The 21,845-nt window shown below is 39.7% G+C and overlaps 2 protein-coding genes across 2 annotated transcripts; both read left to right on the top strand.

The window, feature by feature from the left end:
- The first annotated feature begins 406 nt into the window (after positions 1-406).
- Positions 407-6,764, top strand: vps33a (VPS33A core subunit of CORVET and HOPS complexes). The gene is made up of 13 exons (XM_071482468.1): positions 407-649; positions 993-1,058; positions 1,223-1,350; positions 1,505-1,691; positions 1,960-2,076; positions 2,227-2,401; positions 2,823-3,016; positions 3,653-3,779; positions 4,087-4,154; positions 4,418-4,555; positions 4,734-4,871; positions 4,958-5,126; positions 5,816-6,764. Exons 1-13 carry the CDS (start codon positions 548-550, stop codon positions 6,007-6,009), a joined length of 1,803 nt encoding a protein of 600 aa, XP_071338569.1. The 5' UTR covers positions 407-547; the 3' UTR covers positions 6,010-6,764.
- A 3,434-nt stretch (positions 6,765-10,198) lies between these two features.
- ppp2r2aa (protein phosphatase 2, regulatory subunit B, alpha a) lies at positions 10,199-21,462 on the top strand. The gene is made up of 10 exons (XM_071482470.1): positions 10,199-10,502; positions 10,893-10,970; positions 12,808-12,905; positions 13,085-13,250; positions 13,425-13,537; positions 14,230-14,407; positions 15,515-15,679; positions 16,334-16,503; positions 16,718-16,809; positions 17,189-21,462. The coding sequence occupies exons 1-10, from the start codon at positions 10,496-10,498 to the stop codon at positions 17,466-17,468; spliced, it is 1,347 nt and encodes a 448-aa protein (XP_071338571.1). The 5' UTR covers positions 10,199-10,495; the 3' UTR covers positions 17,469-21,462.
- Positions 21,463-21,845: the final 383 nt, after the last annotated feature.

Below are 21,845 nucleotides of genomic sequence, written 5' to 3'. Positions count from 1 at the left end.
ATAATGTGGATTTACAATGTTAGGGGCATTTTTTTTTTAGCGGTTATCCTTTATGTTTGCCACACCTACACACAAGAAAAGACTGCAGGCGAGGCAAGAGCTTGCGTCTTTCGCACTTCCGTGTTCGTGTTCCTCCTTTAGAAGACTTATAATGGGAAGTATTTACGGTGAGGTCTACGCATTATGTTTAAGACGTTTCAACCTAACGATGGTTGCAGTAATATGACACTCAGACTTTCCTCATAATTACTTTTAGTGCAGTTGTTTAGCGAACAAACACTGCGCATGCGTAATACAAGTTAACCGACAAAATCCATAGGGGGGACAGGACTCATCTTGTTACTGTTGTTTATTTTAAATCACTATTGTAAGATAGTGCAGTCATAAAGTCAACATATGCTGAAGAAATTTAAGGAATCAGGTGTACATTCCTGTCTACTGGAGCTGGATTATGGTGTGAATTTTCCCAATATTAAATCTTCTTTGGTCACATGATTGAGTTGTACCGCTGCAGTCACCTGATTAGTTGTGTTGCTAATCGGGAAAAATGGCTGCCCACCTATCGTACGGCAGAGTTAATCTAAACATTTTGAGAGAAGCAGCACGAAAAGAGCTTCGAGAGTTTCTGGACAAATGTGCGGGAAGCAAGGTGATGAACACACACAAACATGTTTTTAAAAAAATGGCGGAAACAGCGACAGTTGAGCTAATCTCTCCAGCCTCAACGTTGACGTTATCATTGTGTTGCTATGGGATGAACAAAATTCATAATGTTGTCGGTTATTTTAAGAGTTAGTTGTGTCTTTTGTCTAAATATAGTCTGATAATCTTAACCCTGACGCTGTAGCTACACGCTTATCTGGCTGTGAGTTGTAGTTTTGCATATCAATTTATTACAGCAGTCATTAGCTAAATCCTGCAGCAAACATGTCGGCATACAGACAATGTTTCAGGTCGTGTTATAAACCGTGAGTCCTGTCGCTGCTCTTCAGGCCATTGTCTGGGATGAATATCTGACGGGACCTTTTGGACTGATAGCTCAGTACTCTCTGCTGAAGGTAAGTGCTTCAGTTTTTGTGCTGTAAAATGCCCAACAGACAAGGCCCAGAGAAGTGTTGGAAGTAAAGGCACAGCAATGCACCATATCCCTAATATAGTGTAATAAGCTTTTATTAACTGCAGATACCAAACAACTGCTGTATGTTTGTCACTACGCTTTCAGGAACATGAAGTGGAAAAGATGTTCACCCTCAAGAGTGGCAGGCTCCCTTCTGCTGACGTCAAAAATGTCATCTTCTTTGTCCGTCCCAGACTGGAGCTGATGGACATCATTGCTGAGAATGTATTTAGGTCTGTTTATGTGTCTCATCTTTTTTTTTTTTTTTTATTTAAAAAAAGCACTGAAAGACCTTTTCTCAATGTCAGACAGCCATGTGTTTTCAAATCATTTTGTACAGGTGTTTACTACATCTTAACACTTTTATCCTGGATTGTGCACCTATAGTGAGGATAAGCTGCATTCATCAAGAGACTTCCACATCTTGTTTGTGCCACGGCGGAGCATGCTGTGTGAACAGCGGCTGAAGGAGCAGGGTGTGCTGGGCTCGTTCATCAACATTGATGAGTATATCCTGGATCTGATTCCCTACGATGGTGACCTGCTCTCCATGGAGTATGAAAGTGCTTTCAGGGTGTGTTCAACTTGTACATACCAGATATAGACTAACCCCTCTGCTCTTTTACAAATACAGTATGTGTTATAAAGTGAAGATTAGATTTCAAATCAACAGCAGGTCAACCAGTACTTTACCATAATGACATACTGACAAAAGGATCATTGTTCAAATTTATTAGATCTCTTTAAGGAAATATTTTGAATTCCAAACATCATTAAGATTTGTTGCTGTGGTGAATTTGTCACAGTCATAACATATTTTTACTCCCTTTTGTCTCATTCAGGAGTGCTACCTGGAAAATGACCAAACAAGCCTTTACCACACAGCCAAAGGCCTCATGACCTTACAGGCGCTGTATGGCACCATTCCACAGATATACGGGAAAGGAGAATGTGCACGGGTGAGTATGCTCCGAGGTGCAATCCTCTTCTATGAAAATTGACGATAAGTATTTTTCTGTATTTAAACTGATAATTGCAGATGGACAGGTACTCGGTTGCAGCCATATGAATTGATTTCTTTGAGAAAGGAATTCTCTGCTTGTTCTCAGCATGTTGCCAACATGATGCTGAGGATGAAGAGGGAGTTTGCCGGGAGTCAGAATCAGATCCTGCCTGTGTTCGATACTTTGCTTCTCCTGGACCGTAACGTTGACCTGCTCACCCCTCTGGCCACACAGCTCACCTACGAGGGCCTCATTGACGAGATCTATGGAATCAATAATGGTCAGAATAAACTTGATGCTCAAATGTTCAAATGCTCAGATATATTCACTGTGTCTGATGTCTTCATATCCTCATGTGTTTCCTGGATGCTTTACTTTCTCTTTTCTGTCAATTTTGGGCAAAAAGAAGGGCTTGAAATGGGTTGAGTTGTACTTGAACGGGATAATGGTTTTTCAGTTACATATGTAATGTGTTGGCACTTGTGGGCATGTGTATGTAGTCCTTTTTTTCCTCAATATTTTACTAGACGGCCAATTTCTCCGTACAGTTTATTTCGTTGGTCTTTCATTGTTCCTTGTTCCTTAGTCATGAGTTTGTCTTTAGTTTTTCTAAGGTATAATATGACAAAACAGCGATGAACTTCAATTTTATATTTTTTTTAAATTGCCACTTATTGTTTTCTCTCACTTCTCCCTCACAGGTTATGTCAAGTTACCCCCTGAGAAGTTTGCGCAGAAAAAGCAAGGTGAAGCAAGTAAAGATTTACCCACAGAGGCCAAAAAGTTACAGCTCAACTCAGCTGAGGAACTGTACGCAGAAATCCGAGACAAAAATTTTAACGCTGTCGGAGCAGCGCTCAGCAAAAAGGCCAAAATTATTTCTGCTGCCTTTGAGGTTGGTCTTGCTTCAACTTTGCCCGTCCTTGTGTGTTAACCTGCTGTCATATGTTTATAATATAATGTTTCCTTCATCATATAAATGTTTAAAACTGTAGTTAAATGGCACTTCTTTGGAGCTGTAATAGATCACTTTCAGACATCCAAACATCCTTTCTGATCTGATTTTGATCTGTATGGCATTTAACAACAAAGGTCATAACAGAAATCAATGAGGTGAAGCAGGTGATGACAATCACCTAGAGATGAGATAAAGCACTAATTGTTGAAACAGAATGCCAAACAAAGCCAAACACATTACCCTCCTCTTATCAGGTTAGAACTCAGAAACACAGATTATAATACAAACTACCTTAATAGACATATTTAAGAAGCAATGTTATGCAGCATCAGAATCATTCTAACCCTGGAAGGCAAGGGAGCATGAGCAGGCTGCTCTAGCGAAAGACACTTTCCATTAGAAAAGTTTTTAGGAGCATCATTGATCGTGTGTGTGTATTGTCATGGTTTTTTCTGAAGGGAATATAATTAGATAAAGGAACAACAGCTTCAAAACCTTGTTTTTGGTACAATTTAATTGTCTCTTGGTTTTTTTTTTTTTTTCTTTCTTTTTTTTTTCTGTCTTGTCTCACAGGAACGCCATAATGCCAAAACAGTGGGAGAAATAAAGCAGTTTGTGTCTCAGTTGCCTCATATGCAGGCAGCACGAAGCTCACTGGCTAACCATACCTCTATAGCAGAGCTGATCAAAGACATCACCAGTGCGTAATAAGCCCATATTTACCTTAATTACCTCATCAAATCATACATCATCTTTTTCATTTAATTTTGGACACAACATATTTCATATTTACAAAATAAAGTCTTATGATTTGTAAAAACTTGGTAATAGCCCATACTCCATCAACCCACTAAAGTCGTGGTTGTTTATGTCATTTATCATTTTCCATCTCCCAGTTGTAAGGATTGTAGTAATCTGTATTTGTCTTTCCAGCAGCATTTTATGTTTAAACTGCCGAATACTTTTGTTATGCTATGATGAAATTAAACTGAGGTCTCCTGTTCCAGCATCTGAGGCCTTCTTCGATAATCTAACAGTGGAGCAGGAGTTTATGACTGGAGTCGACACAGACAAGGTATTAATCTGTTTACCGCTTACCATTTTTCCAAATGACATTAACATTATTATTTACACACATATACCATGTTTCATATGATTTCACTAAGGTTTTATTTAAAAAAAAAAAACTAACACAAGAAATCTTTAAAATAAGAAATGTTGTATGGCATTTGTTTTTCAGCTTCTGCTTCTGTTACTGGTTTAAATTTAGAAAAATTGTGTATTTAGTGAAAATTACTTTTATCTATCATTCCACTACAATATTATTTAATTATCCAGGTGAACACGTATATAGAAGACTGCGTTGCCCAAAAGGATCCACTGATCAAGATTCTTCGTCTGGTGTGTATGCAGTCAGTCTGCAACAATGGCCTTAGGCAGAAGGTGTTTGACTTCTACAAGAGGGAGATTCTACAGGTAGAGTCAAAGACATAAAGATTTGTTTTTGGTATTGATGTCTTGTCTGTGCCCAGACATTCCTGCTGCATCAACAAAGGAAAAAAGTGGAGAACTGCTGTTTACTGTGTTACTGTTTTGTTTTCTTAATAATGTTTTTTTTTGTTTGTTTGTTTGTTTTTTTTGTTTTTTTGTGAAGACCTATGGTTATGAACACATACTAACACTGAACAACCTTGAGAAGGCCGGTCTTCTGAAGCCACAGACGAGCTCAAGGAATAACTATCCCACGATTAGGAAAACCCTTAAACTGTGGATGGAGGATGCCAATGAACAGGTATGACAGTTATTAAAAGAAGAAAGAACACATGCATTTTTGAGGGTTTGAAGACATTACTCTTTTTTTTTTTTTAATTCCCTCAGAACCCCAACGACATCTCCTACGTGTACAGTGGCTACGCTCCTCTAAGCATCCGACTGACCCAGGTATTGGCCAGGCCCGGGTGGCGTAGCATCGAAGAGGTGCTGAAGATGCTTCCAGGCCCACACTTTGAGGAGAGACAACAGCTGCCTGCTGGGCTTCATAAGAAACGTAAGGACCATTACAAACCAGGTCTGCTGTTTGCCCTGCTGCTTACTGAACAGGATAAAAGTAAACAACCTCCTGCCTGGTACATGTAGATAAGACACAGGCTTTGTTTCTGTTGAGTCAAATGCAGAACAGCAGCAAATTGATGGCACAAAGCTGACAATACCACAGAACCACTGTCAGTGTTTGTTTGCCTGGTTTGTCTGTGTTGAAGGGAAGGCTAGATAAAAACGTGCTGTGCTTGGTTTGACGGAGCCCGCCAGTGCTTTCCCTCAGTTTCCCACCGTCTTTTCATATTGACAGTGTTAGGTGTTAGACTGATGTGAATAATAATTTAATTATACACTCAATATGAAATGTGCTAATTAGAACTGTGAGTTTGGGCATTAGATAGTTAACTTGTTTCCACATGCCTGCCTTAAACTGGATTGGAAAAGGTGATAATAGAGAACTCTAATCCAGGGGGAGGCCGACGGCTAAATTAGTGTTTTCACATTTCAAAATATGGTGCTTAAGCAGAGAGAACTTGGCCCTCTTTTACATTCAGCTGTATTTTGTTAAAGGGAGCGATGGCAGAAATTTGGATTTACTAGGTCAGAAAGATAAAATGAAAAATCTGTTAATGCTCAAAATTTTAATTTAACTTAGCTTTTACATTTTGTTTGAGTGACATGCATCTCCTGTTACTGCAGGCCAGCAGGGGGAGAATCGGACGACCCTGGTGTTCTTCCTCGGTGGAGTGACGTATGCAGAAATAGCCGCTCTTCGTTTCCTCTCTCAGATGGAAGACAGCGGGATGGAGTACATTATAGCCACCACAAAACTCATAAACGGTACAACTTGGATCAAATCTCTCATGGACCGGCCTGAATCTCAGACCCCCTGAGTCACCTGCACCTACATCTGGCCACATCAAACGCCCCATCCATCAGAAAGCCTCAGCTGCTGTTTTTATGTCCCTATCAGTGAACTGCAGGTGTTTCATTGATGTCTCTGCTGGATAGACAGAAACAGGCTCTTTAAAGGTACCCTGTGGAGTTTTTTTTTTTTTTTTGTAAGCAAAGTTATGTTTTCATTCTGTTACTGGTTAAAACATGTTGTGTGTGTCTTTGGGGTCTTGCAAATATGTTGATTGCATTTCTTTCTTCATAACTTTGTTTTGTATATTTTAAATTGAGCATTGTTACACCCATATTTCTTGCTGGCCTTTATAATTGCTTTACTATACTTTGTATGTTAGCACCACCAATTGTCGAACACTGGAATAGTGTGAAACCGGTGTATCGCCTGCAGTTTCATGCATGTTCATGATACAAACAAAATGCTGACCCACTGGTAAAAACATTCCTCCATAGTTTTTCAAGTAGTCATAAATTCCACAGGGTACCTGTTTTCATTTTTTTTGTCCATAATTTGCAGCCCAATAATATATAACATGAAGCTGGTTTAGTGCCACTGTTTACCTACATCCCTTTGCCCTCTATGAAGCAACTGTAAATATGTATTATATGATTAAACTGTCTTGGATGAGCAAGATGATTAAAGATGCACTTTGATTTCCATTTTGTTGACAGATTTCTGTTTTGTGTTGCTTTTGCTGGGATTAAAAAAACAGGTAAATAAAGTCTTAACCAACTGAAATCAGTCTTGTGTTACTTGGTCATGTGGGAAACCACTGTTTTTTAGATCATTTTAGGAAAGGCAAGCCGATTGTGATCACTGAGAGCAGATAAAAGGCAGGGATGGGAGTGTATCCGTCAGCAGTGGTCCAGCTCTCTGAAGGAGCAATTAGCGCAGTAACAGGCCTCCCGATCAGCCGATAATGGCCCTGTGCTGTCTGGAGAGCTCAGCCCATGGCAGCCCATGATTTGACGATGCAGGACACTGATTGAATTAGGAGGCCATTTGCTCCGTGTTCCGGTAGAGGATAACTGTGCTGCATGAGGGTGTTTGATCTCTCTCTCAGTCAATACCGTCTCCGTGCCTTACACTATGAGCATAGGGAGACCTGCTGACAGCTCTCAGATATTTTGGTGAACTCTTCTCGGGAAGATCTATGTTAATTTCCTCCATTTTGATTGGCCAAAATTAAATCTGTTAATATTACATGATGGACAAAATCTTACAGTACAATGTCTTTGTTTGAGGAGCAGGTGCACTGAGGACTTAAACTCCCATTAGGTCATTCCCAGGGGATTCAGATGCTTGTGATCAGATATTGCTTTTGGCTCCTCCTCTGCCATAAGAGCTTGAAACGCTCAAGGCAGCACACACCAACTTGGACTTCAGAGCTGAAAGCACAGGAGCCCACTGTCTGATCAGCTCCTGCCTTGCACCTACAACACCAAGGTATGGCTGGTTTTGATCTGGTTTTTGATTCATGCATGTTTGAATTTTGTGAATGTTTAGTTTAAATCTGACAAACCTTCACCGGGACAAGATGATACATTTTTAAACAAGACAACTGATCACATTATATTAATGTTTCTTATAAAACTACAAATAACTAAACACAGATGAACATATTCACTGTTCAGCAAGTTGCATCCCCTACAGCATCTGGACGTCCCTCTTAAAATATCTGAAAACAGTTTAAGACATCATGAAAGGAGAATGCTGAAGATGTTCAACAGTTTATATTGTTTGTGACTGTACACAAACAAAGTGGATCAATAGTGAATCCACTTACTGTAATTTACAGATAAATTATTAACAGGGCTGCGAACAAATCAATGTGCACCTCTCTTTATATATATATATATATATATATATACTGTATATCCACTGTTTGTGTTGTTATAAACTTTCAGATTGGCTACCTTGGTGGATATAAAGTTGTTAAGTATTCTGTTGTATTCTATTCTGACAAAAGTGCGTGTTTGCAGAATGGGTCGAGGTGAGAACATGGGACACCTGACTCAACCTGGTCGCAGGCAGAAGATCCAGCAGGAGCCTCTGGATGTGGAGCCCTTGTTTATCCGCTTCCTCCGGACATTCAAGGAAATCCTCAAATTTGTGCTCTTCAGCTACACTGTGCTGTTTGGTGCTCTGCTCCTTGCCAGATGGACCACTTACTTCATGGTGGGAAAGTAAAAAGAAAGCGACTGTTGAAGAATGAGCCTGTTCTCACACTTAGAGCTCATTAATGAAGTCAGACCTTGGGATTTGTGGACTATGCAGTACCTATAAATTGTTAAAGTCTCCATGCACAGCTGGAGTGGTCATGTTTTTTTTTTTTCGCTCTGTGATTCACACTGCATTTAGAGCTCACAGCTTTTGTCCAGTCTTTCTTTTTTTTAATAATCTAAACAGAGTGGTGCAGGCATTTAGGGCAACTCTACAGTGAAACTCATTTTAACCTTGCCAGTTTGCATCAGTGTTTGTTGACAATGTGTTTAAGTGTGCAATCTAGAAACTGTGATATCTGCTGAGCTGCAAAATTACCATAATGAAGCTATAAATCATGCTTGTATGGTTGTGTAGCATACAAAAGCAGCAATGTGTATCTTAAAAACTGTTTTCCCCCCTTTGGAAGCACATATAAAGTTTATGTTGTTTATGTAAATAAGACATATCATCAGTGGCATCGTCAGTGGGGACTCTTTCTCTCTTATGGTGCTAATTTCTCCCAAATCAATTGGTGAAACAAAGCAGCCTTCTGATGGGATTGTGTGTGTCTGGGAAAGTGGGCAAGTGCCCCATGGGCCCCAGGCTTCCAGAGGGCCTGAAGGCTCCAGGTTTACTGTATGGAAATTAATTGTGGTAATTTGATTAATTGAAAATCTGGTTGGCGACACGTCATACAATGCCAAAGCACAATATGAACAGAAGTGATCTGGGCCTTGGGGCAACACCTGCAGGAAGCCCTGTCTTGTAGAGTTAAAAATCCAGTTTTAAGGTCTTTATTATTTCAATCTTTATTGTACTTACAAGGTTCATATCACTAAATAAACCAAATTAGTCAAATTACTAAAAACTGGGGTGTCCCTGTGGCATAGGACTAAGATGCCAACCGTGAGTTGCAATGTCCGAGTTCAAGTCTGGCTCTGGCCCTCGTTGCATCTCTCATTTCCTTTCCTCTGTTTGCTATGTTATAATAGCTTCCCTTCATAAAAACAAACAAACAAAACCTACCAAACACTAATCGATACACATAACAATGGACAGAGAGCGACAGTGGCATAGAGAGGTGTCAGTAGACATTTCTCATGACAGACATTTTGACATGTGGCAGCAGAGGAAGCACAGGTATGCTCTAAACAATAAAATGAATGATAGCTGATCATTTATCGGCTTCATTTCATGGAATCTCATACATCGCACTGTCATGACTGGGAAACGTGAACATAATAGAGGCAAACCTGTGCAAAGGCTTACAGGTGCTGAACTCTAATTTTCGCCTGGGGGGCCGTTCGTGGGTAAATCTGGGCCTGTTGCCTGGTCTCCAGTTGGTTTGTCGCTCCCTCTCCACATCTATGCACTTAGGTTGGCTTTTTTAAGTGGTGTCTGGCGGGTGCCACTGAAAGTGTTATGTTCTTGTGTATGTTCCTTACATATTCATATATTGAATGCGTTTCAGTTTTCAGAGGTTTGCCTACATTTAATGCACAGCAACTATCAAATGAATTTGTTTTAGAGTCAGTGATCCCCCCTCACAAAAAACCCACCATGACATACAGTGTGTGGACGGTATTTAAATCATCATTTCACATATAAACATAGAATTTGTCTCGATTAAATCTATTTTTCTAAATTAAACGTCATTTCAAATCTAGTTTACAGTTTTATCACTTCACTTTTGCTGATTTCACCCTGCGTGCGTGGGTTAGTTTGATTTGATTCACCGCAACAATGCACATGGGCGGGGTTTACGCTTTTATAGGGTTTTCTAAAATAAAGTCCCTTTAACTTTTGATTGAAAATGAAACGCGCTTTAAATCAATTAACCAAGTGGTCTCTGGGGACAAGAAAAGGACCCACGTCGCGGGCGGTTCAAGAGCCAGCCCGGTTAAAATTTCAGGGTGCCCCCGCGCCGCTCTCTCGGTGTGCAGCCTCCTGAACGCCGCCCGAGTTGCGCCATTTTGAAAGTGTAACGCTGGGAGAGGCAGAGGCGAGGGAAATCTCAAAGTAGAGTGCAAAGTCTAAAAGCTAGCACTGAGAATTTAAGTTTACTTTCTTTGGTCGAAAACGGTTTCGTGCTGCCTGTATCGACCGGGCCGAGGACTTGTGAGGTCTCCGGACTCCGCGGCAGCTGTCCCCGCTTCATTCCTCCACTGCTCTGTGGTCAGAACCACCCAGCCGACCCGGGTCAGCACTCCTCCAGCCCAGGGCCCGACCCGACACAGAGAGCTCCTCTGTTTGAGCCGCTCACCATGGCAGGTAAAAGCAGAGGGCAAAGACTGCGAGAGTGTCTCGGGTTTGATTATTACTCTGCAGTATGTGTCTTGTCCTGCACTGATGATGGGTTTGTCTCTGCCGTGGTGGCCAGCCAGCGCAGGCTAACTAGCAAGCTAGGATACTTCCAAGATGCTAGATGTGTGTGTGTGTGTGTTACTGACAGCGTGAAAGTGAGCTTTTCCCACAGCAAACAAGTATTTCCAGCGACACGGAACACCAGTAATAATATTTCATTAGTATGAAGTTATTTGCGGCCTTTTTCTCATTCCTACATATGTATTTTTTTTTTTTAGCTCAGTTAGCACCAGGCTAACGCATGTCAAGTTGTCTTTGATGGTGCTGTATTAAAAGTTGGGTCTGTGCTTTGTGCAGGGGCCGGTGGTGGGAACAGTGATGTGCAGTGGTGCTTTTCCCAAGTCAAAGGAGCGATAGACGATGATGTCGCAGAAGGTGAGTGCATGTGGTGGTCTCTGAACAGTTGCTGATGTGGTCTGGTTAGCATCCTGTGCATGCATGTTTTGAGTGTAGCTTTAATGCCAGTGATACACTTTAATGTTGGATTATTTATTACGTAAAGATATATGACTGATTGCTGCTTTTAGAGCATCCGCCTGGCTGCACTGAAGTAAAAGAGCCAGTAGTCTGGCACATACCTTCTTATAGTCCAGGAAGCCTGTTACAGACTGGTAAAACTGGCGGATGGCTGACAACATACATCTATTTTTGGCATAACTGCTGCAAAATGTCAACAGTCACTACTTTTATAATTCCCCAGTGTGCGTTTGTCTATTGTTTGTTATGCAATCCTTGAATGCCTGGGAGTGAGATGCACACCAGAATTGAAAGGTTGCAGGTTTTTACCTCTGTAAGACAAGGATATTTCCCAAACAAGTAGGAAGTTAGTCAAGCAATACGTTTATTTGGTTGAGCAACTAGTTTGCTTGGGTTCAACTTCAGATGTGTTTCACTGAATGCATTAATGTCCTGCTTTCTCAAGTCTGATCAGCCCTGTCTGTGTATAGCCATGCAGTTGGTCTTATATTTTAAAGCTTCTACTGCAAACCCATTACAATAAAGGTAAATGTAATTCAGTTAAAATCAATTGTGGTGCTCAAAGCGTCACATGTTTCTTTGGTTTGATTACCCTGCATAATCCACATTCAGGACTTCATTGAACTGTTTGCTAACAAATAGTAGTTCCTAATGAAAACTTCTGATGACAATGTGGTCTGTTGATTATCCTGAATAACTGGATCATGGTGTTTGAAAAGACGTTCTACTATTTTCTACTGCTTGCATGACCAGATACCACAAAGAATGTGTGCTTTGTGATTTGTATGAACTGAATCCTGTAGTACTATTGGTTATTGTAACATGCTACATATGGATAATTAGTGCAAATAAAATGAAAAAAATAAATTCCATGAAGTAGGTGAATTTTATATATACATACACTGTAGTTTTTATTTCTATATGAATGTGAACAGAAAGACAAGTAGTGGATTGCAGCTTCTCCTTTTCCCATCGTCCAATTAGTAAATTCACAAGTGCCCTTAAGACCTATGTTTACAGTACATGATGGACTTGTTTGTGTGTGAAGGACTTCACAGCTGTTTACAGTAAGCTTTACCTGAGAACAAGTATAAATGTGAGCCTCTACTTGTGTCAAAAATACATATACAATAAGAGTGCATAGCCTGAAAACACTACACTACAATAGTGTAGTAGTTTTATTTGAATTGAGCTTCACTCTGCCCTTTTTGTTTCATATGAGAGTTTGTATGGAGTCAGGTCGTGTCAGGCGCTTTGTGTGCTGTGTTAAGAGAGGAACAACACCATAGTCTATATCAAGGATCACACTAGCTCAGAATAGTGCTACCCTGTAAACAGGCATTGATTGTTGTATTGTAGGATTTGATGAGAATGCTTGTCTTTGAGAAGTGCTGAATAGTTGTGAATGGCAAGTTGTTGTTTTTTTTCCCCCCCTCCTAGGCTTAAAGTTCAAGTTAAAGTTCATGTATATATCTGCTCTGTTGTGTTTTCACCATGGTCAACATGGTTTGCACACCTCCAAGTGGGCAAAACAGCAGCAAATGTACACTATCTTAAACGCTGCTGGAGGAATTTTGCGCATCACTGGGAGGATATGTCGTTCAACCAGAAAAGCCTTGCGAAACAGTGCAAAACATTTTCACATTCACACCTTAGGTTTACTCAACAGTTTCCCCTACTACAGTCGCCAGGTTAAAAAATGTATGATATTTTAATTACACTACTTTATTGACAGCTGACATCATATCTACGGTTGAATTCAACCACTCCGGGGAGCTTCTAGCCACTGGGGACAAGGGGGGTCGTGTTGTCATCTTTCAGCAGGAGCCAGAGGTAAGTTTGGTTACTCATCTGAATAAACTAAATCTGTACAAACAGTCAATCAGTGTTTTTCACATTGGATAAATTCATAATTTGATCACACAGGTTGCACTCTATTGAATTTAGAGTTGAAAATACCATTTCAAAAATAATAAAAACTTGACTCTGATCTGAGGTCTGTTTTTGTTTAGAGTAAGAATCAGCCACAGTGCCGAGGAGAGTACAATGTTTACAGCACCTTCCAGAGCCACGAGCCTGAGTTTGACTACCTGAAAAGCCTTGAGATCGAGGAGAAGATCAACAAGATTCGATGGTTGCCTCAGAAAAATGCAGCACAGTTCCTTTTGTCTACAAACGGTCAGTAAACCTCTGGATCCTAATTAATCTGATTCACTGTTAAAAGAATGAATTGGTGATATTGAGCTATTTTAAACTGAAACCTTTCATCTGTCCTATGGAGACAGACCTCATATAGCTGCAAGTAATCGAAATTTACAGAATTTCTTGTGTTACTGATTTTCTCATTCGCAGACAAAACCATAAAGCTGTGGAAAATTAGTGAGCGTGACAAGAGACCAGAGGGCTACAATTTGAAGGAAGAAGATGGGCGATACAGAGATCCCAATACTGTCACAACACTACGGGTGTGTATAAATTGCTTCATTGCTGTCCCAATAATGTTAAATATTAATTAATTTTTAGCCACGCTTAAATATGCCGGATCTGTAGTGGTAAGCTACAGTTGAGGTTCTGTTACTTACTTACCCATCCATTCCTTAAATGAAGAGATCAAGGTAATGAATTAAAACTGAAATGTGTTTAACTTGGTTGGAAGTTGCTTGAAAGCTCAGTGAATATGGCGCTGTCGGTAAATTGTCAGTTGTTTTTGCTTCATGCAGACACTCAGCAGTCACACGTTTCACCAATAAAAGAACAGTAGCTAATAACATTAACAATTCTTTGCTGCAGTTACTGCAGTGCAGCCGTTAATGTTATAAGTCACACCTGTGTTTGACACGTCAAAAAGTCTGCCCTGAAAAAGGTCCATTCAGCTTTACTTTCACACAGCTTCTTTCTTCCTGGTCATGTGCGTCCTCCAGTTTGAGAAACACTGATCTATATTTATTGAATAGTTTCCAAATATAGACTCAGTTTCACAGCCTCACCTGTCAAAATGAGGCCAGACTTTTCTTTCAACCTTTTTTTCTTTAAACTGTTTGTGTCAGTATTAGTGAGCCTTAATCATCAGAATGTGATTTATAAAATAGACGGTGTAATGATGACCACACAATCTTCCCCAGAAATGGAGTGATCCAAACCCTGCTCCTCTTCTCAGGTACCAGTCTTCAGGCCCATGGACTTGATGGTGGAAGCCAGCCCCAGACGAGTGTTTGCGAATGCTCACACCTACCACATCAACTCCATCTCAGTCAACAGTGACTGTGAGACCTACCTGTCTGCAGATGACCTGCGCATTAACCTCTGGCATCTGGAGATCACTGATCGCAGCTTTAGTATCCTTTTGTTCTAATAATCTGCAGCCATCAACTTTGATAGATCTTCTATTTATTCCTTTAGATTTAAATAATCTCGTGTTGAATATCGGTGCGGCATAGAAAGACTATAAACTGCACTGAGAAATGCAGCCCTTCAGGCCAATACAAACATCACCCATGTGTTTGAAGTGCTTTGGGTTCCAAGCAGTAGCTGTTCTTGATACTTGGAAATGTTTATTTGTTGTTTGTGTTCAGTTTGATCAAGAAATAATCAGTTTGGGAGAGTTCACTTCTTTCTGTGTAGGTACTGTATTAGATATTGAATGTTATGTCCTGGTTAGTTGGGTTGTTTTCTTTTGTGGTAGTTCTGACTCACTGTTAGATTATGATCCCCCACATGCATCCTGTTCACGTGTCCACCACACACAACACTCAGTCCCTGTGGCAAGACTGAAACCCACTGCATATTAGGACTCCTTCTTCTGATCCGTTAGTGATTCATCAATTTATTATAGAGGCCACACAAAATATGATTCTGTGACTCTGTACTGATGTTTTTAAAAAATCCCCTTACTGAAAATGGAAAAATCAACATTACGACCAAAATCTCGACTCATATCGCAATCACAATATCTGCCAAAATAATTGCAATATGATCTTTTTTTTTCGGCCAGCCCTGCTCCCCGATGTGAAGATTTTTCAGCTTCTACAAAATTAAATGTGTATTTTATGTTTGACCCCTGAGTAATTAAATTTAAAAGAATGCTTTATTCCTGCATTGAGTTGACAACATGATATGTCTTAATTATCTAAGGGAGCAAAACAAATTATATGCCCATCAAATGCTACTTGCCACTGTAAGTGCAGTGCAGTACTAGGTCAGAGCACTTATAATTGATGGCATTCTGAATGCATGGTCATACTATTTTTACCACCATATTAACTTCCAAAAGTCAGTATTTGCTCACCCAGGTTCATGCTAAACCTTTTGGGCTATTGGGAAAATGGCGATGGCAGGCTATGTTTGTTCTAGCTCAGTAATAAAAACTTTTTCGTTCATGTATATTTCTTTTTAAGTTGTGATAATATCTATTTAGCTTCTTGACCTTAACCTCACTTGTTCAGATATTGTTGACATTAAACCAGCCAATATGGAGGAGTTGACTGAGGTGATCACAGCAGCAGAGTTTCACCCCAACCAATGCAACACTTTTGTCTACAGCAGCAGCAAGGGCACCATCCGCATGTGTGACATGAGGGCATCAGCACTGTGCGACAAGCACGCCAAAAGTAAGCCAGTTTCATTTGTGCCGTGGGCCTGCAGGGGAGCTGCTGCGGTATGCCCAAGGAAACTGGATGATGGACAATGAGACTAGAACAGATTCAATTTTCTGAAGAAAATGTCAACATGCTTGCTTTAGTATAAAGATAGTGCTTTAATGTGTATGAAGAGCCTAAAAATCCATGATTGACCAGCACAGGTTTCCGTAAAGGCTTATGGGAATAGTATCTTTATAAACCAACATGGATGATGACTAGAATGACAATCAAATCTTTCAATCATTCTTTATCTTTTAAATTTGGCTAACGGCTGAGCAGCTTCTACCAAGAAATCTGCTCCAATTGAGCCCACAGTTTCCTGAGAAGTCTTGACTAGTGAAGTGCCTGTGTGAGCAGGCAAGGGCCAGGGCTCCAAAACTGTGTCTTCTCTCTGTTAGATTTCTCAGTTCTAGAGAAAGCAGGCTTGTAGAAACATGTGTATGATAGTGTTTGCCAAATATATGGGACTGAGAGCACAGACATACTTTAATATGTTGCTGCATTAAATTTACACACAGCTATAATAAAAATTGTAGCCTGTCATTGCAATTAATAGCACTCAGGGAATACTAATGGCATGCATCCTTTTTTTTTTTTTTTTTTTTTTTATAAATTTTTTTAAAGTGTTTGAAGAGCCAGAAGATCCAAACAACCGTTCTTTCTTTTCTGAAATCATCTCATCCATCTCCGATGTGAAGTTCAGCCACAGTGGACGCTACATGATGACCCGCGACTACCTGTCTGTCAAAATCTGGGATCTCAACATGGAGAGCCGACCTGTAGAGACATATCAGGTCTGTTGCTGTTCCCATATCGAGATGAAAACAGTGTTACAACATACTGTTTTTTTCTCCTGCAGATTTTTAGTTGTTCTACTGTTTCTCCACAAGAGGGAGGTGTTTTACTGCGGTCATAGTCAAAATGTCCAGGTCTCTTGCAATGTTATTGTCACCATTGCATAACTGTTGATTGTGACTACAACACTTTTTTATCAATTCCTTTTAACAGGTGCATGAATATCTCAGGAGTAAGTTGTGTTCACTTTATGAGAATGATTGCATCTTCGACAAGTTTGAGTGCTGTTGGAATGGGAACGACAGGTGAGCACCTGTTTTATTTATTTATTTATTTATTTGCATATCCAGTCACAATTTCAATGTGCTCATCTTTGAATACTTTATCATGCCTTTGCAATTCCACAAATTCAACATGCATGACGTGTGCAAATGTCTTGGGCTGACCCTTATTTGACGCAGCTGAACGCAGCAACACTGGCCTTATCATTTACAGAGGTTATCTGCCCAGTGCAGAGCATAAGGCCACACACAATCTGGTTTTGGTGGCAGAGAGCTGTTCTGTACATGCTCTGAGTTGTTGTTGTTAATGACAGATAACAATATACTTGTGGCTTTTTGATTAATGTTCATTTATTGTTGTAATCTTTATTATCTCTCACTCATACCTTGTATCTCTCTGCAGTGTTGTGATGACCGGCTCTTACAACAACTTCTTCAGGATGTTTGACAGAGGCTACCGGCAGGATGTAACCCTAGAGGCATCACGGGAGAACAGCAAGGCACGATCGGTCCTAAAACCTCGCAAAGTAAGCACAGGTGGGAAGCGAAAGAAGGATGAGATCAGTGTAGACAGTCTTGACTTTAACAAGAAGATCCTCCACACTGCCTGGCATCCTCTGGACAACATCATTGCTGTGGCCACCACCAACAATCTGTACATATTCCAGGAAAAACTCAACTAGCATTTGTTGAACCCAGATCCCAGTTTTTTTGCTTGAGCCCCACTGCTCTGATACACACATAACAAACAATATCTGTCTGTTGTTGGCTAAACCCCCAAGTCTTGATACGATCTGCCCTTGGTGATTTAATTATTGAATGTGACAAGACTTATTCTGTCATCAACAAACAGCGTTGTTAACATAATACATCCAAGCAGGCCATCATAAGCACATTTTCCATGTGTATTACAACTATAGACATTCAGGGTTTATAGATCCAAGACCAGACTTTGGGACTTAGTGTCATGGGTTTGCTCCATTAGAATCACTCCATTCACCAAGTTACTGTTTGCAACTCCACTACATCCCAAACCAAAGGGAAATGTGTTAAATACACATATTTGGCTGGTTCGTTTCCTCCTCCTTTTGTGCCATTGTGACATGATTCATTTGTATGTCATAGAAACCAACTGTTAAGTTTTTGTAGCTGCCATGTTTTTAGTTTGAATAGAAAATGCTTGATACTGTTCATACGTCTTTCGGTCACCATGTTCGTTTTCATACTGGCCTGAGGCACTGCTAATACAAGCTGTCAACACTCCATATTTGCCCCAAGTATTTGTCAAGTTGCCAAGTTGACTCACTGTTTCTTTCCTAATATACAGTATGGTTGTGCTGTTAAAGGACTAATCTAGTGTTTATCATGTTTTAGCTCATTCTCTACAAATAATGTATAACTTACATTACTGCTAACCTTTGTCCACAGTCCATAGAAAGAAAGTCAACCTAATTGAAACTGACTTGATGTGTACACCATCACAGTGAACTTCTTGCTGTCTTTGATTCAGTAAAATTAATTATGTGGTAACAAATTCACAAGCAAGAAAACTCAATGTGTGTTCAAGCAGACCATAACATCTGATAATCAATGTAAGTTGCCTAAAATCAGCCTTTTTAATGCAGGATATAATGAAATTCACCTTATCCTTGTATCAGAGTCAGTGTTTCTTAACATTTGTCTTCTGGATTAGAGCTTTTGACATGATAGTTTGTAGCATGTTAGACTTTCCTGAACATATCAGAATCAGGTTCTCAAAAAACAACCCCTGGTTCTCTGCTGCATTACCAAAAACTGCCCAAACGTTCTTTGAGCTGGATTATTTATCTCAAGCTCAAGCCTGTAAGTTCATTTTCATTGTGTACTGAACTGGCTACATCTGGGAAAACTCTCAGCAGTAATGTATATGAAGTTTCTAGTTAATGGGCTAAAATACAGTACCAGTCAAAAGTTTGGACATGTCTTCTCACACACTTCAATGGGATTGTGTGTCCAAACCTTTGACTGGTACTGTTTATATATTAAAAAAAAAAAAAAACCCATGTGTAGTCCTTTAACATGGACACAAGAGTGGCATGCGCACACATCTGTCAGGTATTGTAGTTTTGGGAGTTGAGTGGGGGCTAATTATGCCAAAGTAACCAGTCCTATACACTCTAAAGATAGATTCATTTAAAGCTGTCTTGCAGACGAGGTGCCACCGGTCAGACCGGTCACCCTTGCACATGTGTGGACCACCATATAAAGCTCAGGACAAAAGCTTATATATACGTGGAAGGGCACCAAGGGGTGCTGTGGCCTAATTCTCTTGTGGTTTGTGGCACCAACATGGAGTGCTGCTGTTTGCTTCCCCACAAAGCGCATTGTGTTGTTCTAGATTGATTTATCGCTTTACCCTCTGGATCTAGTTTCTGTTTGTAGATTTTTTTTTTATGATGTTTTGTACCATACCTGATAAAAGAAGAATAATCACTATAGCTGATTTATTTTTGTATAAATTAAGGCAATAGGATTACAGTCTGATCACTGTAGTTTCTTTAGCTGTCTATCTTGGACTGATTGTAGATTGAAGGTCGCTTGAAGGTCAGGTAACCTTTTTGTAATATGACTTTGGGACATTTTGTTCATTCTGGCAGGAATTGATTTGAAAGCTAGAGACTTTTTGTGGCATCAAGGAAGTGCGTCTTTTCTGACGAGGGATGTCCAAAGAAAAGTATTTTCAGGTGTCAGTACCTCTGTAGTCATAAGCACTATAACAGTTTATTTTTTTAATTTGGCTGACTGTAACTGAAGTTTATGTGTAGACCTTATTTGGACACTTCAGAGTTAGATTCTGAGTTAATTTGGATCTTAATGTTCTGTTTTTGTGCCATGGTTTGTTTATGAATCGTTGAGCTCCTGTGAAAGAATAGGTCCTTGCAGGCCTAAATGAGAAAGGCATTTTAATCAACATGTGATGTTAAAACTGTTAAATCTCTCTAAAGCTAGTCAAGTCAATTGACTAGGCAGAGTTACTGATTTTGAATTATTGTATGAAATGTCTTCTCTCTCCTGTGGTGCAGGGGTAGCTCTCCTATACAGACTTGTTTATTTAAAAAGGAGAATTTGTGAAGCACTTGGTTTGCAGATGATTGTTGTGTGGAAGCTGTCAATGACTGTACTGAACATGGGAAATGTTAACTCTGCTGTTTCTCTGCTACACTCTGCTTGGTCACATGCTGCCACTTCTCTTTGGAGCAAACTGGTTGATTATAGTTTCCACTTCATTACAATTGTGTTCTGGTGACAGATTAAAACATTGAATCAGGGCATGAAGCTTATTGGTCCACTGGACCACATTTATGTGTGACTCCTACCATAGAGAACTTAATTCCAATCATTAGGACGACACAAAAATAACCACCCATATCCATTTGTGGTGTTAAGCTACTGTTTAGTCTCTCTCTCTCTCTCTCTCTCTCTCTCTCTCTCTCTCTCTCTCTCTCTCTCTCTCTCTCTCTCTCTCTCTCTCTCTCTCTCTCTCTCTCTCTCTCTCTCTCTCTCTCTCAGGGCTCTGGGTAATGTCCTCTAGTATTAAGACACTTTTCTAATCCATTTTTTCATTTTGCAAAAACAACTTTTCTTTATTGTCTGATGCAGGATTATGCAAGTTATTTGCCATAATGTGGCACCTTTGTCCCATTCCACAGTCGAGGATTCAATCAGTGAGCCACCAATCAAAGAGGAGAGTTGTCCATTCAAAATATGAGACCAGTGGTCAGCTTTGTCCTGTCAGTCACTCAAGGGAAGCATTTACTCACTCACTTATTCACTGTTAAGTAATAACTGTTCTAACAATCTGTTGGAAGTTGTGAAAAATTTTACAAATTGAAAAAATATAAACAGAAATAGTACTAGATCAGAATTGGCAAGTTTGATTTTTGGGAAAAAATCACAACATTGGCTTTTACAAAATGCCATTTTTTGTAAACACAGCAGAGATGGCCGTCACAGACTGTGAGTGTCACATTCATGAAATAAATAAATAAATAAACTAACCTATAATTCACTTTCCCCTCATGTCTCCATAGCTATTGCTCAAGGCTATGGTGTAAACCACAAAGATGTTAAGAAGAACCCTATTGCCTTTCTTATAGCATTAAAAAGAAATAAGATAATCAAGTATGTTTCTTGAACTTTCTGGCCCGCCAGACAGGAGACTGCTCAGGGGAATTTACTGCTGCTCTGTGATCAAAACCTTGTACCTTCAAGAAGGCAGCTTCTCAGGAAAATCTGCCTTACTCACAGGTAGATCTTTTTTTTTTCTACATTCAAGTTTCTATAATGGCTTTTGAACATGAAGCTTGTGTCAACTAAACTTATTCTACATACAGTATAAAGGATCATGTAATCTCAAGGAAACTGTCTAAATTGGAGTTATGAGGTTTTTCCACTTGCAGCAGCATTATATACATGTCTAATGTATCACAGGAGTTAAAACAAAATGCACTTTTATTTTTGTGAATTTCATTAATTTGTTTGTTTTTTTTGTTTATTTCTTTCAAGGGGCTCTTGAATAAAGATTGTAGGAGAGTTTTGGTGATCTGTTTAAATGGTTCATTGTACAGCTATGTTTGTCTTTGTCAAATGGAATAAAGTACAGTTTAGATGAAAAGTAATAAAGAATTTCAAACCTGACTTCTGTACTGTAATTGTGAAATGATTTTATATTTGAGCTTTGTCAAGATATGATTTTTGTTATTGCAGGGCTTTGAATTACAAAACTGAGCCTAACATACTGTTAAGACTTACTTTAGGCCTGTTACATCACTAAGACAGTAGCTGCAGTGTTTTCAAAGGGCAAAATATTTTCATATTTCTGCAGCGGTGTCACACAGTGCTGCTCTTATCAAATGTATTGCCAATGCATTTATCACAAATGATTTCTCCAAGTAACACTGATATGCATCCATTTGACCCTCAGCAAATCATCATCCAACATAGTTGGAGGGTTACTCAAGTGTTGTCTTCTGTTCAACCTCTGAAATCACGTTGTGCATGTATCCCACTGCCTATCACTG

This window comes from Trachinotus anak, unplaced genomic scaffold (genome assembly GCF_046630095.1).
Source record: "Trachinotus anak isolate AG129_WGS33_773 ecotype Australia unplaced genomic scaffold, CSIRO_AGI_Tana_v1 ptg000008l, whole genome shotgun sequence".
Taxonomy (NCBI): Eukaryota; Metazoa; Chordata; class Actinopteri; order Carangiformes; family Carangidae; genus Trachinotus; species Trachinotus anak.
Note: the sequence above shows the minus strand (reverse complement) of the source record. Positions and strands in the feature narration are given on the sequence as shown.

Excerpts from the sequence above, each read along its gene's own strand:
- vps33a (XM_071482468.1), top strand. The coding sequence starts at position 548 with ATGGCTGCCCACCTATCGTACGGCAGAGTTAATCTAAACATTTTGAGA. Across the intron at positions 1,351-1,504 it reads ATTGCTGAGAATGTATTTAG|TGAGGATAAGCTGCATTCAT; the intron begins GTCTGTTTATGT and ends GTGCACCTATAG. Across the intron at positions 2,402-2,822 it reads GATCTATGGAATCAATAATG|GTTATGTCAAGTTACCCCCT; the intron begins GTCAGAATAAAC and ends TCTCCCTCACAG.
- ppp2r2aa (XM_071482470.1), top strand. Across the intron at positions 12,906-13,084 it reads TCTTTCAGCAGGAGCCAGAG|AGTAAGAATCAGCCACAGTG; the intron begins GTAAGTTTGGTT and ends GTTTTTGTTTAG. Across the intron at positions 13,251-13,424 it reads GTTCCTTTTGTCTACAAACG|ACAAAACCATAAAGCTGTGG; the intron begins GTCAGTAAACCT and ends TCTCATTCGCAG.